Source organism: Morone saxatilis, unplaced genomic scaffold (assembly GCF_004916995.1).
Source record: "Morone saxatilis isolate NCDOM2014 unplaced genomic scaffold, NCSU_SB_2.0 Contig1, whole genome shotgun sequence".
Lineage (NCBI taxonomy): Eukaryota > Metazoa > Chordata > Actinopteri > Moronidae > Morone > Morone saxatilis.
In genome coordinates this window covers 8,189,227-8,206,382 of record NW_023339651.1, presented here as the reverse complement: position 1 = coordinate 8,206,382, position 17,156 = coordinate 8,189,227, and the positions used below count along the sequence as shown (strand labels likewise).

Sequence of the window (17,156 nt, the reverse complement as noted above, 5' to 3'; positions counted from 1 at the left end):
TTCACTTTATTTCCAGTAATACAAACCCACTAAATCCAAATGTGAGGAGACATGGAGCCCTGCTGTTTTGACAAGTTAAATGACTACAGGCAATGATGTGCTTCCCAGCCAGTCTGTAAGCAGCACACGTCGCCAGCCACCGCCTCGCTGTGTGTTTGACGGAAATGTGTGTGTGTGTGTGTGTGTGGACGTGCATGCTTTTTTCCCCCCACATGCATGGTGCTCCTCATTCCTGCAGCCACCCGACCCTCTGCAGCATCTTTTTGAGGTGAAATTGAAATGGATTGTGTAGCTCAATATTTTATTGACATCAACTTCACAGAATGTTGCTACAGTGACACCGGGGATAATTATTTCACCACAGATTTCTTCCTCTCTGCATTTCTCTCCCTCTCTCTTTCTGCTTTCCTCCAAGCCCTTCCATTCCTGTAGAGAATTAGTTCTGCATAAATTACCCAGTGGAATATTGAATCAGTCTCCAGCCACCAAAGGCGAGTCTGTGTGGCTGATTACCGAGCAGTGCGCACAACATGCATGCAGACAAACACACATAGAGGAAGAGGGAGAAGGGCCTCTAAGCAAGGAGCTGACACCATTGCAGAAAACATGGTAAGAGGAGGAGGAGGAGGAGGAGGAGGAAGAGGGGGGAGGGGGATCAGACAATCTGGGTATGGAGAGTGAAAGCTGTATTAGCCACCCTAGCTACACACTATCTGCTCATTACTTAGTCATTAGCAGGGGCATGGTTTTAAAGGAGGGAGGGATCAATCAATTGTCATGGGTCAATGTTTTGCAGCCCCATTATGAACCTTGGGTGGCTCTGTAAATTAAGCACAGTAATTACTCATGTTAATTACACAAAGATGGTGGTCACATTGATCTACAAATACGTTTTGCATAATGTAAATGGTATGATGAGTAAACACTGGGCTGCACTCGAGTATCTAAAAGGACGTCGTACTGATCAGATGAGGCAAGACGAAGAGAGGAGCACTTCTCTGGGCTCTAAGTGGGTTTCTTATCATTCATTTATTCTGCTGTGTAGTGCTGAAACCATTAGTTGTTTAATGGATTAGCCACTTAACAGAAAAATAATTTTGATAATCAATTAATCAAAGTCATTCATCCAAAAAATTTCCCTTGTTCCAGCTTCTCAAATGTGAGGATTAGCTACTTTTTTCTATTTCATTTCACTGTAAATTGAGTAGTTTTAGATTTTGTACTGTAGGTTGAAAAAAACAAACAATGTGAAGACACCATGTTGCTCTCTGGGAACTTTCAATGAACATTTTCCCCTATTTTCTGGCCTAATTGACTAAATCGATTAAAAAGAAAAATCATCTGGAGAATTGCTGCAGCTAGGCATTATTATTATTGATTCATCTCTGGATTTGGTGGAAATTGGCAAAGGGCATTATCTGGTCATCGCACACCCTTCGACACATGCAAGTACGGGGAATTTTAATTCATCTGAGAGCATTTACCCAAATCTAAATCAAAGTGACGAAATCCCTGTAACCCCAGTCCTGAGCGAGACCCGGTTTTTCCTCGGTCTGAGATATTCAATTCCTCCACAGGGAGTACTGTGTGTATGTGGGCTCATGATTGGACTATTAGCCCACTGTACTTACAGTTTCAACACAGAGATGCTCAAGAAGCACTTTGAGGGAGAATCACTGAGCTGCCTCTCATGCTGCAGCAGTCCCTCAAGTGTTTTTCAACTTAATTCCTTATGCTCTTTATATATTTACACGTACTGATACATCTGTATTCCTCTAACTTATGTGTCCCCAGATGTAAAGATTCAAGGACGCCAAGCTCTTTGGGGATACATTACCACCAGAGGAAGATTTAAAAAAGCAGAGGCCATGTTGAAAACTGTATTAAAGGTTTAATTGGAGGCCTTTGTAGATCTAAGTGGCAGCAGAATTAGAAAATGGAAAATCAGATTCAAGCAGGTACTTTTCACTGTCGGTGGTTATAAGTTGATATGACAATTAATCAGCACAAGCGTGTTGTGGAAGGAAGTCCTCATCAGGAAATAGTCAGTGCCCGTCAGTGCTTCTACATGGATGCATCAAACAACACAGGTAGGTTTGTTCAGCCTCTCTCAATACATTTTCACCTGTTGGAAATGGATTTGGTGCCATCTAGAGGCAGGATGTCAGACTGTAACAACTATTTCACCCATAAGGGCTACAGTGCTGCCTGTCAAATTAAATATATGTTTGTGAATAATCCTCATTATGGGTGACTTCAGCACTGAATAATATGTTGGCAAATATAAACACAAAAATTGACATATCAAAATGTATTTTAATACACATATAGACACACAACATGCGTTGTTATATTTGAGAACATCTTTTGAGCCTTTTATTATAGGCATATATTTGACACTTTGACACATTTTTGAGGAAACATATTTGCTTTATTGATGACAATTAGATGAGAAGATTGATCTCATGTCTGTGTGTTACATACAGAGCTATAGTCAGGAAGCAGTTAGCCTAGCTTAATATGAAGACCAGAAGCAGGGGAAAACAGCTCCAAAGTTTAAAAAATGGCACCTCAATAGTATAAATGTTTCTATAACTTCCCAGATTGTTAGTCCTTTATTTGCTGTGTGTATGTCCTATATTGATCAGTGCTGCAGAATGAATCGAAATATAATTGTAATCACAATATGGCCATGGGCAATATCCAATTTTTTGGATAAAGATAAAATGTGTGATAAAACAATATTAGTGCTGCAGAGACGCCCTGGCATACATATTTTGTAAGAAAGAGTAAGAAAACATGTTTGTTTGGTACAAACCCCAACACATGTCACATTATCATGTTTTAATTTATTTTTTATTTTTTACAGTATGTAGCCTACCAGTATAGTACATACTGTCTACACACTATTGGTGCAAAAATTTACACCATTTATTAGGAGGAGCTTTATGTCACCGTTACCACCACTTCCCTTTGATTCCAGTCATGCTAGGCTAACCGAGTTTTGCTCTCGACTTGGCAAACAGTGAATCATTTAATTCAATAATTCTAAACTTTAAAGAGTTAAATGAAAAACAAAAGGATATGGGGGACATGCAGCAAACATAGCTGCACAATATGTTACTGCATGTCACAAACTGAGGGACAAACATAATATATATAAAAAAGAATATTTCTGAATGTGACAAATCAATATCTTGTTACGTGTGCACACACATTTTCTATTTACAAATTTACTAGTATTTTTTTTATTCATCTACGTATTGTATTGTATTTCAATGAATAGTATTTTTATGAAATGTATTCTTAATGTTCTGTTTTCTTAAGTAACTGTATTTATTTTCTTTATTTAGGTTTGTGTTTGTTGTTTGTTGTTGTTTTCAAATTATTAATACTTTGGCAATAATTGTTTCTAACATCCGTGCCATTAAAAGCATATTAAATTGAAAAAACTGAATGAGAAAATTTCCCAAAATGTCAGACTAGCTAATATATTTTACAGTTAACATGGAGCATTAAATATATAAAAGATTTTAATTCAGATTATTTCAGTATTTCTTTGTAGATGAAAGTAACGCACATTACATTTTAGCCACTAGGTGTCAGCACTCATTTGGCACTGAGTGTGCTCGTGCTGCCGTGACTTCTCTTTCTCGCTGTTGTTGTGCATAACCTTGTGCTGCTTTCAGTAATAAATGTAATATTGGGTTCCCTTTGGTTGGACTTACTAGCAATAAGCACACTCTTAGTTTATGTTCTAAATATTTTGCCAGTCAAAGGTGAACACTTACCATAAGACACACCACACTGCTCTCCTCCATGCTTCCTAAAAAAAATCACATCCTGTTAAGGCCATTTTGACCTTTCAGGGGTAAGAACGCTAGATTACCGATTAACCCTGAAGGCATCGCCACAGTGGCTCACATGCTATCAACACATTGCATGTCGCTAGCATTTCCACAACATGGGGGAGCAAAGTGACAGCGTGCTGGTTACACGTTAAAGTCTAGCCTGCTGGAATGACGACAGAATAACAGTTGAATTATTGTTGTTGTTATTTGTTTCGGACAGACTGCCAAAATGGTGAAGGAGCAGTTCAGAGAGACAGATGTGGCCAAAAAGATGTGAGTAATAACAAACCGGAGGGGCACTGCTGGCTAGTTAGCTCGCCGGTTAGCCAGAGTCATTCAGTTTGTAATGTGGCTAATATTGACATATTGTTTACTATGTTACTATTAAAGAGAGTACGGTGGTCCAACCAAACTGCCACATAATTCACTGGCATTAAAGTTAACCATTTGTAACTTGTGCTTAATAGGAAGAGGAATTCTTCATAAAACAGCTCAAATGTGACAGTTGAGCTCATGTTTTTGATTTTATCGGCCTATTATCTACAAGTGTCGATCAAAGCATTTAAATCAGTGGCAGTGGGGGTGTGGTGAGCATTCATTAACCAGAACTTAATGTTAAATAATGAATTATTAGCATTGGTTCCTGAGAACTTCCATCACTTCCATGCTTGGTGGGGATAAATGTGTAAAGTTGTTTACCCTAGTTGCTGTTATTTGGAGATATTAACCCTGTGATTTTCTCTGCTTTGCTCTTTGTACTTTACACTTTACAGAAGCCACATCTGCTTTGGGATGAAGTCTGCTGAGCAGATGCGTCAGCAGGCCCACATCCAGGTGGTCAGTAAGAATCTGTACAGCCAAGACACCAAACACACCCCACTATCCTATGGAGTACTGGACCACCGTATGGTATGGCATGGACACAGACACTTTGACTCTTGGGACACGTGTCTTTACACCCTGCAAAATGTTACGACTTCATATACGACTTATTTATTTTCCTGGCTGATACCGTAGTCAGAGATAATGGGTATCACAGCGGTGGTATCAACGTCTTTGTTATCCAGGTTTTCCTCTCAGGCTCAGTGCACATTCCCATAAAAGAGGGAGTTTGGTGAGTCATTTGACTCCTCGTCTGCACAAAATGGATGAAAAGTTGCTGGTAAAAAATTGATAATCATCTCGGTGCACTCTCAATATTCCTGTCAACTTTAAACTTGATACAGCATTTGGAAACATACTCTGACACTGTCCCAAAATGAAGGATATGTGGTTAAATCAAAGTGAAATGAATTGCATTGATTTAATATTATCTGTGATAAATTCTAATAAACATCAAGTTTTTAATCAGTGTTTTATTAGCTGCAATACCAGCTTTCTACTTGGATGGAGTTGGAAAATTAGCACAAAGAATAATATCATCATCTAAAGTGGTCTGCTTATTATTTATTTAGTATGGATGAAATGCTGTGTAACATGTAAAGTGTTAATTTTAGGTGAAGCGAATGAGAAATGACGTTGTCTCTGTAATTACGATGTTATTAGGAAAACAATGTAGTAATATGACATTTCTCAGAGACAGGGTTGTGATGATGCATGCAGTTTGAAGTCCCGTTATCACAGGGCTTTGTTTGGTTCGATTACTAACGTATGACTCAACAAGTCTGCATTTATAAAATCTTCCTCAGCTGAGACTCAATATTCACTGGGGAAAAAAAAGAATTATTAAAAGCGTGATGCACATAATCAAACTGCATAGGTTTCACACTTGTGAACTTGATGTGATTGAAGTATATGCAAGTATTTGAGGAATGATTACATTGAAAAAAAAAAATACATTGTACAATGTTGTCACCATTTTTACATATGAAACAACATGTAGGTGTAATCCATCCTCCTACTACAGACTCACCCTTCTGCTCTCATGTTTCCTGCAGGGCACCAGTGAGAAAGACAGACCCTGTTTGACATGTGGGAAGAATCTGGCAGATTGCTTGGGACATTATGGCTACTTGGATCTGGAGCTTCCATGTTTTCATGTTGGTTATTTCAAAGCCATCATAGGAATATTACAGTCTATATTTAATATGTTATATTTACAGTCTATATTTTATTTTATTTTTTTCTTAGTTTTATATTTACACTTATATTGTTTACCTTGTGTGTTATGTGCCCAATCACTACTGTTTTTACTGTAGTAGTATTTTGTTTTTCTTTATACTGGGCTGTTACGGATTTTACAACGAAGGCATCTTTCACTGTGCATTTGTACTATGTATTTAACTGTGCCATGCTGACAAATAAAGGAATATCTTATCTTATCTTATCTTAAGTTTACAGTCTAATGCAATAATTAATACTGTGTATGAAATAACAGATGGACATAAAAAAAGATTCATTTGGAGACTCACACATTTTGACAAATAATAGTTTGCATAATCAAAAAGGTAACCATAATTCAGTCAAAGTTCATATTCTTTCATACTGTGCAAGAAGCATTGATATTGATTATGATGTATTAAAAAGATACCTCCATGTGGAATGCAGCCAGCAGGTGTCACAAGACATCAACATTACAATAGGTGGAATATACTGTTTTTGAGAATTGTGTGTGTGTATGCTTCAGCTCGATCTTTTCCATCTCTTGAACAAGTACATACGTGTAGAAATCGCCAGTAAGATAATGTAAATCAAGACTACAGTTTTACCCCACATTTGTATATTGTGAAAGCCTTACATAATTATTGTTTGCATTGTTATATGATTTAAAAATATAGAAGTCATAATTTCACCATTTTGTAATTTCAGCATTCATTCTAATGTGGTATTTTGTCTTGTCTCCAGATGATTTGCAAGACGTGCTCGAGCATAATGTTGACGAAAGAGGATAAACTGCAGTTCATGGATCACCTAAAAAGGCCTAACCTGGCCTATCTCCAGAAACGAGGGTTGAAGAAGAAGATCTCTGATAAATGCCGCAAAAGGACAATCTGTCTGAACTGTTCCGCTTTCAATGGTGAAAAAAGACATTTCTGATATTTACTTTCTGACATTGACTTTTTGTGCCAGCCACCCCCGATATAATAATTGGGAAAAGCTGAGTCATGTTTCTTTTTCTTCTCTTCAGGACCAGTGAAAAAGTGCGGCCTGCTTAAAATCATCCATGAGAAGTATAAAACAACCAAGAAGGTGGTGGATCCCTTTGTGTCAGAATTCATGCAGTCTTTTGATATCGCCATTGAGCACAACAAAATGGTGGAGCCTCTGCTGACCAGAGCACAGGTGAACTTTGTACACTTTCACACTCCAGTCATTTAGTGTCATGGTGCTGTGATATGGCACGTGATGAGGTACAGTACAGCTGAAGTAGGCCTGGGTAGCAAACCTTGAATTTATTTACTGAAGAAATAAGTGTTTAAAGTTAGCTTTGAATGATTGGTCAGATTAATAGTCTTTTTTATTTATTGGTTAATTACATATTTATAAAACACCAAAAAGTTTGACATATTTTACTAAGGGATGGTTTTTGTGTAGAAAATCATGGTTATATTCCTCAAGCTGAAGTATGGAAATAACTATAATTATCAGAATAGATAGAAACCCTGTACTAACCTGTATTTAGCCTCATTTTGCTGTAATTATATCCTCTCTAGGAAAACCTTAACCCTCTGGTGGTGCTGAACATGTTCAAGAGGATTCCACAAGAAGACATTCCCCTGCTGCTAATGAACCCTGAGGCGGGGAAACCTGCAGACCTAATCCTCACCCGCCTTCTGGTGCCTCCTCTCTGCATACGACCCTCTGTGGTCAGCGACCTGAAGTCAGGCACCAACGAGGACGACCTCACCATGAAGCTCACTGAGATCATCTTTCTCAACGATGTCATCAAAAAGGTTGGTATCCATCTTTGACAGAGGCTACTTATCTTCTATCCAGTGCAGGGTATGTGCAAGAACTTATAAGACTTGGGCTTCTAGTTGGAAGACGGTGAACTTCAGACTAAAATATGGAACTAATTTAAAAATAATGAGCTGCGGTGGGCCAACTGACCCTTTGCTATTCACATCATCAGCCTTCAGCATAGGAAAACATAACATCATTTCAGATTCCAGCAGCCTCCAGCTATTTTTCTGAGCATACAGCTTTTTAACAATCGTGCCTAAGGGCAGATTGTGGGTTCAATATTAACCTAAGATAAAGAAATCTCTCTCCTGAACCTTCAAACCTGCCTCAAAAAATTCTAATAATCCATATGCTGCCCAGGGTTGTTATCGGCTAACTGTCGAGGCCTTGATCTAAAAAGTTACTACCAGTCTTACAAGTAAAATGTCTTAAAGAACCACTTTAACAAACTTTTCTAATTTAGCATCGAATGACAGGGGCGAAGACCCAGATGATCATGGAGGACTGGGACTTCCTCCAGCTGCAGTGTGCTCTATACATCAACAGCGAGCTCTCAGGCATCCCCCTAAACATGGCACCTAAGAAATGGACCAGAGGCTTTGTGCAGAGACTCAAGGGGAAGCAAGGTATAGTGTATATTAAAACCTGTGACCAATATTCATATTTTTTTTGTTTTTGATGTAATTTTTGCACAGCGTGTACATAATTAACTAGTACTTGCCTGTTTTCGGTTATATATTATGTAGATAAGGTAACCAAAGCATTTAATAAAGAGCAGATTTAGGTATTTATTGTAAACTTGGCATTTAAATGTTATCGTCTCAAATGTTTCCGACTTGTATGAGTTGTGACGTAATGTTTTTTGTTCTATGTCCTCAGGAACTAACAATATAAAGTAATTTTACACTTGCTATGTCAATTTTGTTCTCCACTTGTAAAAATTAAAATTATTAACAATAAAAATTCAGGTCGGTTCAGGGGAAACCTCTCAGGAAAAAGAGTGGACTTCTCTGGCAGAACTGTCATTTCTCCCGATCCAAACCTGAGGATCGATGAGGTGGCGGTCCCAGTGCACGTGGCCAAAATCCTGACGTACCCAGAAAGGGTAAGCCCTGCTCCATGGCTACAACAAATACACTAAACAACCACTTCCTTAACAGAACTAAAGTTATCTGAATGTAATGCTATGTTATAGGTGAACAAAGCCAATCTGGAGCTAATGAGGAAACTCGTCCGCAATGGTCCTGAAGTTCACCCCGGAGCTAACTTTATCCAGAATCGTCACACGCAGATGAAAAGGTGAAGCTGGCTGCTTCTGACTCAGAATAAATCTAGTTCTTACCTGATGCGGTTCACCACCAAAAATGACTCCCCTTTTTTCTGCCAGGTTTTTAAAATATGGAAACCGTGAGAAAATAGCTCAGGAGCTGAGGTTTGGGGACGTGGTGGAAAGGCACCTGATCGACGGAGACATCGTTCTCTTCAATCGACAGCCGTCTCTGCACAAACTCAGCATCATGGCCCACATCGTAAGTTTAGTTTTTTAGGTCCCATGGACTTGGAAGAGATTTACATTTTCAACTTTTAGTGTTAAATATCTAAACTGAAGCATCACAAAAAAAAATGATATGTTCTTTTTTGGCATACATATCAATACAGGAAGAAATAACTGCATGACTTTTAACTTTTGTTCAACAAGGTTGTTAACATTCTCCTCTTCTACCTTAAAAAAAAGCTTTTGTTTGGCATGTTTCCTTTTGTTTTGTTCACATCTCATTATTACTCTTAATGAACTCGCCACAGTTTACTTGCAAAAGCAATTTTCAGGCTCAGTGAAGAATCCAAAAGCTGCTGCATTTATCTGCTGAACAAATAAGATCTGTATTTGATTTTATGCTCCCATGATAACTTTAATTATCTGCTCAACAAAAATAATTATACATTGTACACCGATCAGACACAGGTGCTTGACAGAGATCTGTGACGGATCAAAACACATTGGAAAATTAAAGTTATTATCTGCGCCTAAAATTTTAACATTTTCTTATTCTGATCATGTCATAGGTCTTTTTGCTTCTTTGTGTATGACATTGTTTTTACTGTTCCCAAACTCACAGGCCAAAGTCAAACCTCACAGGACGTTTCGGTTCAATGAGTGCGTGTGCACCCCCTACAACGCCGACTTTGATGGGGATGAAATGAACCTTCACCTGCCTCAGACAGAAGAAGCCAAAGCTGAGGCCCTTGTCCTGATGGGGGTATTTATTATCACAGCACATGTGGTCCATACAGTATACACAAAACTGTCAGTGTGGTTCTCAGAGACAGCTTTTCTTTGCTGTCTCCGGGAATCGTATTGTTCATAGGAAATTGACAGCAGTTTGACTGAAATGATTATCTTTTCTTCCAGACAAAAGCTAATCTTGTCACTCCGAGAAATGGCGAACCGCTGATTGCTGCTATTCAGGACTTCCTGACAGGTCAGTGCCGTGATGGGTGGCAGCTAATCACAATTCTCTGTTTTTATATTATGTGAGCTTCCTGGTGTGAGGCTCTTCCACAGTTTCTGAAAAGTGTATGTTGTCTAATGTGGAGAAAAAGTCAGTGATGTTATAAGAAAATGCTCACTCAGTGCTTAAATAAAGCAAAACATAGAAATATTTGAATAATCCATAGGTATTGAATAACCATTTACTCCCTGATGGGGGAGCACTTCAGCCATAGTTGAAAATCTACAATATATTAGTTCCATTGACTTTATGGCATATTTCTACCTCCTAGGGGCCTACCTCTTGACGCTGAAGGACACCTTCTTTGACAGATCAAAAGCCTGTCAGATAGTGGCATCAATCCTTGTGGGCAAAGACGAAAAAATCAGGGTCACCCTCCCCCGCCCGGCTATAATGAAGGTACTTCACTGTGGTGAACTTGTTGCATAACTCCGTATTTGTGACCTGCCACCAACATTTTTGCTGTGCTGTGTGTCCATCAGCCCATGTCTCTGTGGACGGGCAAACAGATCTTCAGTGTCATCCTGAAGCCGAGTAAGGAATGTCCAGTCAAGGCGAACCTGCGGACCAAGGGCAAACAGTACTGTGGCAAGGGAGAGGATCTCTGTTACAACGACTCGTGTGAGTTTCTTCAGTACAGATGTCCAATACACACACCAAATCAAAAGGTTTTATTTGGCTACAGAGGAAGTTAAATGATATTATAACCTTTTATTGCCTTTTATTACAACATCATAGTCATATTACAATTGATGCACACAGTTCAAATAATATTTCTAACATGAAAAATGTCTGAAAATACAATAAAAGCTATGCATTACATATAAAACTCTTCAAAACAAAAACGGAAATGACACTTTTGTTAGTTTTTAATTACGTTTCTTGGAATCATCGATTTGCAATTGATGATCAATTGCAAACATAGTTTTTTCCTACCATCACATTGGTTCCAGTGGAAGTCTATATATAATCTATAGCTGAAAATTCTCAAACAGCACCAGATCATGCACTACACTGCGTTATATTCACCTGGTTGTTTTTCTATTCTGGGAACTAAATGACATCAATTCTTTTTACGTTTCCAGTTGTGGTGATCCACAACAGCGAGCTGATGTGTGGTAGCTTGGATAAGGGAACCTTAGGATCCGGCTCCAAGAACAACATCTTCTACATCCTGCTGCGAGACTGGGGTCAGCTGGAGGCTGCTAATGCCATGTCCCGCCTGGCAAGACTCGCTCCAGTGTTTCTCTGTAGGGTTTTAATGAGTTACCTCTTACAATGCACTGAACATTGAAAATTGTCACATCACTGGTTTCTAACTGGGGGCTGGGGGGTGGAAGACAGAATTAGAAGTTAGTGTGAAGTAAACTAAATTACTTTTTATATTTTTAAAATGTAGCTTATTATTTGAGATATATTCTCATCCTGCATTTGAAATGTACTCAACTAAAACCATAAAGACATTGAATCTGTCAAAAAAGAGACCGATTAAGTATGTATGATTTTTAAAAATGAAAAAAAGCAAATACATACGACAGACAGAGAATTGGAAAACATCAGGAAAACTCATCTCTGATGCAATATTCACAGGAAATAATCTTCTTAAAATTCATTGTTCACTATTTGGGTTAATTGTTCAGTTTATCAGTGGTTCTGTTCTGTTATTGTTTTGCATTGAATATAATGTGAAATATCCATAAATTATGTTACTTAGGGGTCGTCAGTTTACTCACTATATAGATATATGATAGAAAATGTGTTTTTAAGGGTTTTTTAGGAAAAGGCAACCCCTGGGGTACATAGTAGGTCATTTTAAATCCTTGGTCAACGATAAATAAGTCTGCAACCCAGATATGTATTGGGATATTGATTCTAAAGTCAATTGTTGTTGTTTTTTAACCCCAACTTTCAGCCAACCGTGGATTTTCTATTGGAATTGGTGACGTGACACCTGGACAGGGTCTGCTGAAGGCCAAACACGACCTGCTGGATGACGGTTATAAGAAGTGTGATGAATACATTGAGGCTCTAAAGACGGGCAAGCTGCAGCAGCAGCCCGGCTGTACGGCAGAGGAGACTCTTGAGGTGGGCGTGACAGCATATATGCATACAAAAACATTAACTTCCAGGGGAATTCACATACATCATCTGGATCTTCGCTATTTAAGCTTCAGCCACGTGCACAGCACCCTTGAACTCTTTTATTAGATACTTTATTTGCAACTGGCACCTTCCTACCTCACGGCACTTACTGACATTTCACACAGGAGTGACTCATCAGTGGTGTGACAGACTGACTTCAGTAAGAATTCTTATTACAATCTTGGGTTTGGTATGCGTCTATATAATAAAAAAATCGGTCGATATTGGAGGATTTAAATATGTTGATGAGATGTAGAAACTGCTACTTGCTGAAATATAGTCACAGACAACAATAGGGACGAGGCGATGGGGGAATTCTGGGCCAATACCAACGCTCAAAATAACAAGTGGACCATTAGCTGATGCTAATGTTTTTTTATTATTCATTTGCCTTTTTGTGCCAGGGGAACAAAGAAATCTGCAAAGATAAGCATCTCTGCCTTGTTTCAGCTCTCTTCTCTTTCTCTCCTCATCCAACATTTCAGACTCAGAGCTCACTGTCTGTGCTGCTGCATGGAGCACACTGGTATTTGCATGCAATCTGTAGCCATTGACGTCAGTAAATGCCATCTTACATGCCTATAGATCGCTGTCAGTCAACAAGGCAAACATCTGATGATAAATCTGTGCCTCCCTAGAAAGCAAGCCTGTATGTTATTTAGGATATTGAAATAACAGCGCTGCACAATTAACTGAGATTGTATCGAATTCACCTCATCATGATTTATATAGTTTTTTCAGTGGAAATTAAATTATGCTACAAAAATGATTGTTCTCAAACTAATCATGAATCATACTGCATAAAAATAATCAAAATATGATGTTTATACCAAAAATAGATTAATTATCTGCTCTAATTCCTAAACCTGAAGCTTTGGGAAAAAAATAGAGAGAATTTTAATGCATGTCCTTGAAATCCTCATGCCCTCTCTAAAGCCAGGCTCCTTGCATAGTTTCTTTTTCATCTTTCTATTTTGAAAAGTAGTGCAGGCAGTGGGTTCAACTACAACCACACACACTTAAAGAAGTCATACAAAGGTAATAAAAAAGTGGTACCTTAATTCTTTCATGTCACAACCAATTTTAGAAAAACATCTACATTCACAGACTAACTTCATCTCTCAGAGGGGCGATCGCTGTCTATTAGCAATCCAAAAATGTGAGGCTTTTACAGATGGCGAAAGTGCATTAGGTTTGATTGTGGCGCAGCAGTAATGGTGCCATTTTTTACTAGTACAACACGGTAAATTGTTCAGTGATTAGTGTATGGGAGAAAATGCTTTATGCTTCACTATGTGCATGGTAATGGTTGTTTTATTTCGTATGTGTTCATCAACAGGCTTTAATCTTGAGAGAGCTGTCCGTCATCAGAGACCGAGCTGGCAGTGCCTGCCTCAGGGAGCTCGACAAGAGCAACAGCCCTCTGATCATGGCTCTTTGCGGCTCTAAGGGTAAGCTTGTTGGAAAGGAAACTTAACTTATAATGAAATCTCTGGCTCCATGTGTTTTTGAGTTTAACTTGTTCTGAATGCTGAGGCAATGGATGAAACTGGGTAAATCAAATTAAAAAAAATAGATCTCTAAATAGTTTGCTTTTAAGATTATCCTCTTAATCTGTAAATACTTTGTTATTCTGACAACAACCTTTGAGCACAAGCAGGAAGTAAGTAACACCTTAGAATGTGAACCCTGATTCTCGATGTCGATTTATTTGGGGACATAGTGACAGGGGCAATGTGTGTATGACCTCCTATCAAAATCTCTACAGACCTCTTTCAGTTACGAGTAGGAGCTGGAACATTATAAGTTTCTTTCATTCTTAAGGGTCCTTGATACAGACCCCACCAAGGGACTGTGAAGTGAAGTGGGGCCTGCACATACAATACAAAGCACTAAGTTGCAGTGAAAGATGTAGTTCTCCACATGCTGCTGAGGGAAAAAAACGTTTTAAGAGTTCTGCATGAGGGAAAACTTTTCTCTTGTAAACCAGACTGTGTGGTTCTCACTGTAGTGTACTGATATCCATTTACAGAAAGGGGGAAAACGGTGCGAAACAGGAACAGAATGAGAACTAAAGCCTGACTACCTACGAGCAGGAAAAGGTTGAATTTGATCCGGCTTAAAGGCATCACTAGAGGCAGACACAAGAAAGGAAAAAGCTTTAGATTGACTAAAATAGATCAGTTTGGCTGAGTAACAAGCAGAATGATAAATGATATGATACTGGATGCAATGACGTCACCCTCTTTGAAGCTGTCATATGACACTCACACCACAAAGGCATTATTTTCAGTCTATAATAATAACAATAAATCATTATTACTATTAACGCAATTGTTGTATGAAACTATTCAGTATCAAAAACGGCCAATATAATCAGCTCCAACCAAATTAAGAATCTTTACGTGTGTTCTCTTTCTTATATTTTCATTAATATTCATATTTTGTTTGTATACTGTGTTTAACCGTTTCATCTCTCTGCTCTGTATACATACAGGATCCTTCATTAATATCTCTCAGATGATTGCCTGTGTGGGCCAGCAGGCCATAAGTGGCTCTCGAGTACCTGATGGTTTTGAGAATCGCTCCCTGCCTCACTTTGAAAAGCACTCAAAAGTAAGAGCCAATTTATTTATTGTAATTATTTTGTTATATATATATCTCAAAGGGATCATACACATGGAATTCTGATTAGTTTAATGGGATATACAGTGGGTAGTTCTCTTTTAATTAGTAAGGAAAATAGCAATAACATACAAGTTACTACTACTATAATTTTATTGAATTAATTGAACTAGTGTTGTGCCTGTTTGGAATGGGCGGATTGCTCTGCCTCCAGCATTGCAGTGTTCCTAATATCACCGACCTGCCGAGCTGGAGAGCCCCCGCAGGTCTAGACGCAGCAGTTACAGACCAACAGTTGTAGATGTACACATGTGCCACCAGTTTTCGCTTTTTTTAAACTTTATTAACAACACAGTAATATTACAATATGCCACCAGTTTATTGAGGTCTTCCCAAAACATGAGTCACACCCAATTTATTAATAATAGTTTTTATCATAACCATTATTCACAATTGTTACTGTTATTTCTGCTTCTTTGTTAAATTACATTTAATTGACTGAATGTCAAATGCCAAAGACACACTACACACATGAAAAGTAAAGTGTACAATCATTTTATGTATTAAAAATTTCAAAATAAATTAAAAACGTTGATTGTAAATAACGTTATCATTTGCAGGAAATGCTGAAATAAAAACCCTGCCATTGAAATTTAATTCTAATGAGTTTTTCCATCCAGACATAACAGTGATTAAATTAAATCTTTACTGCTATTTCATTACTATTGTTAAAAATTATGAATTCACGCTCAAGCTACCCCAAGTAATGGCTGGTTCCCAGGGCATTTCAAAGGCTGCATCGAGAACTGTGAGGGCTCTCCAGCTCTGCAGGGAGATGTTTCTCAGCTTCCTCGAGAACCGCTCATCCAACCCACTTCACACTCCACACTGCACTTCCTTTGGTCCTCAGCAGTTCAGTGTGAAGTTGACCTGTTGTCAAGACAATCAACAGACAGACAGACAGACGGACTACTACTTCCATTGTAGTTAGAGTTTCATGTCTGATGGTGTGCATGGTATCATATCTGTGTTACAGCCATGTTTCACACTGTCTCATCCCTCAACTGCATTGACATTAATAACTTATATTAGTTCCTCATTGTGACATTAAACAATTCTATTCATATCACTGTTCTACCAAGGATCGCATATAGAAGAATAACAAACAATACTGATGGGATTATAACATGAACGATAACAACTGCAGCCAGTTTGACCCATTTGTAGATGAGAAGCCTGCTTAATGTTTTTTTTTTTTTTCCCAACAGCTGCCTGCTGCTAAAGGCTTTGTGGCCGACAGCTTTTATTCTGGCCTGACGCCCACAGAATTCTTCTTCCACACCATGGCTGGCCGGGAGGGTCTGGTGGACACTGCTGTGAAAACGGCAGAGACTGGATACATGCAGGTAATGCCTGAGGGTTTTATAAGTAAAAAAATTAATTAAACTGTTCTGTAGCACAAACTGCACATTGATTCACAATTCCAGCTGTTCCTTCATCGATAAAGGATCGATAAAGTGTATGTATCATTGTACAACACAAGGTTTTACAACTAAAGGGAAATTGGCAGAGCCTTCATGCTAGCACACATAAAAAAAGATAATTACATTTATAGAATAACATATAAAAATATAATATCAGACTTTTTTGTATTTCACTTTTTATGCAAACAAAATGTAACACAACGTGATTCCCACTAAAACACTGAAAAGCAGCAAATCCTCACAAGGTTGCATCTCAGATGTATTTTCAGATATATGCCTGGATTGTGTGTACTTTCAGGTTAGTGCAGGTAGAGTGTGTTTTTTTAATGTGTCTGTCATATAAGTCACTATGATATTTTTTTTGTGTTCCTGCCTGCGTGGACAGAGGCGTCTGGTTAAGTCCCTGGAGGATTTGTGCTCACAGTACGACCTGACAGTACGCAGCTCCACTGGCGACATCATCCAGTTTATTTATGGAGGGGATGGTCTGGACCCTGCTGACATGGAGGGAAAGGATGAGCCACTGGAGTTTAAGAGAGTCCTTGACAACATCCGGGTGAGTTAAATGTTTTGTTCTTTTAGTTTTCATCTTCACCCTTGGACACATAACCCTTGCATAACCCCTCTTGTTAATGCAGTCA

General features: G+C 38.5%; 1 protein-coding gene across 2 annotated transcripts in view; it reads left to right on the top strand.

Moving 5' to 3' along the window:
- Positions 1-3,925: 3,925 nt before the first annotated feature.
- polr3a (polymerase (RNA) III (DNA directed) polypeptide A) overlaps positions 3,926-17,156 on the top strand; it is a 23,461-nt gene continuing 10,230 nt past the window's right edge. For both annotated transcript variants that reach the window (XM_035665541.1, XM_035665550.1), the window contains exons 1-20: positions 3,926-4,124; positions 4,625-4,760; positions 5,789-5,923; positions 6,693-6,867; positions 6,979-7,133; positions 7,505-7,744; positions 8,218-8,380; positions 8,723-8,859; positions 8,950-9,053; positions 9,142-9,283; positions 9,872-10,012; positions 10,165-10,234; positions 10,536-10,663; positions 10,747-10,885; positions 11,350-11,514; positions 12,177-12,349; positions 13,746-13,857; positions 14,904-15,022; positions 16,300-16,437; positions 16,901-17,071. In XM_035665541.1, the coding sequence (XP_035521434.1) occupies positions 4,081-4,124; positions 4,625-4,760; positions 5,789-5,923; positions 6,693-6,867; positions 6,979-7,133; positions 7,505-7,744; positions 8,218-8,380; positions 8,723-8,859; positions 8,950-9,053; positions 9,142-9,283; positions 9,872-10,012; positions 10,165-10,234; positions 10,536-10,663; positions 10,747-10,885; positions 11,350-11,514; positions 12,177-12,349; positions 13,746-13,857; positions 14,904-15,022; positions 16,300-16,437; positions 16,901-17,071 (2,787 nt within the window). In that variant the 5' untranslated portion in view covers positions 3,926-4,080. The remainder of the gene's footprint in view (positions 4,125-4,624; positions 4,761-5,788; positions 5,924-6,692; positions 6,868-6,978; positions 7,134-7,504; positions 7,745-8,217; positions 8,381-8,722; positions 8,860-8,949; positions 9,054-9,141; positions 9,284-9,871; positions 10,013-10,164; positions 10,235-10,535; positions 10,664-10,746; positions 10,886-11,349; positions 11,515-12,176; positions 12,350-13,745; positions 13,858-14,903; positions 15,023-16,299; positions 16,438-16,900; positions 17,072-17,156) is intronic.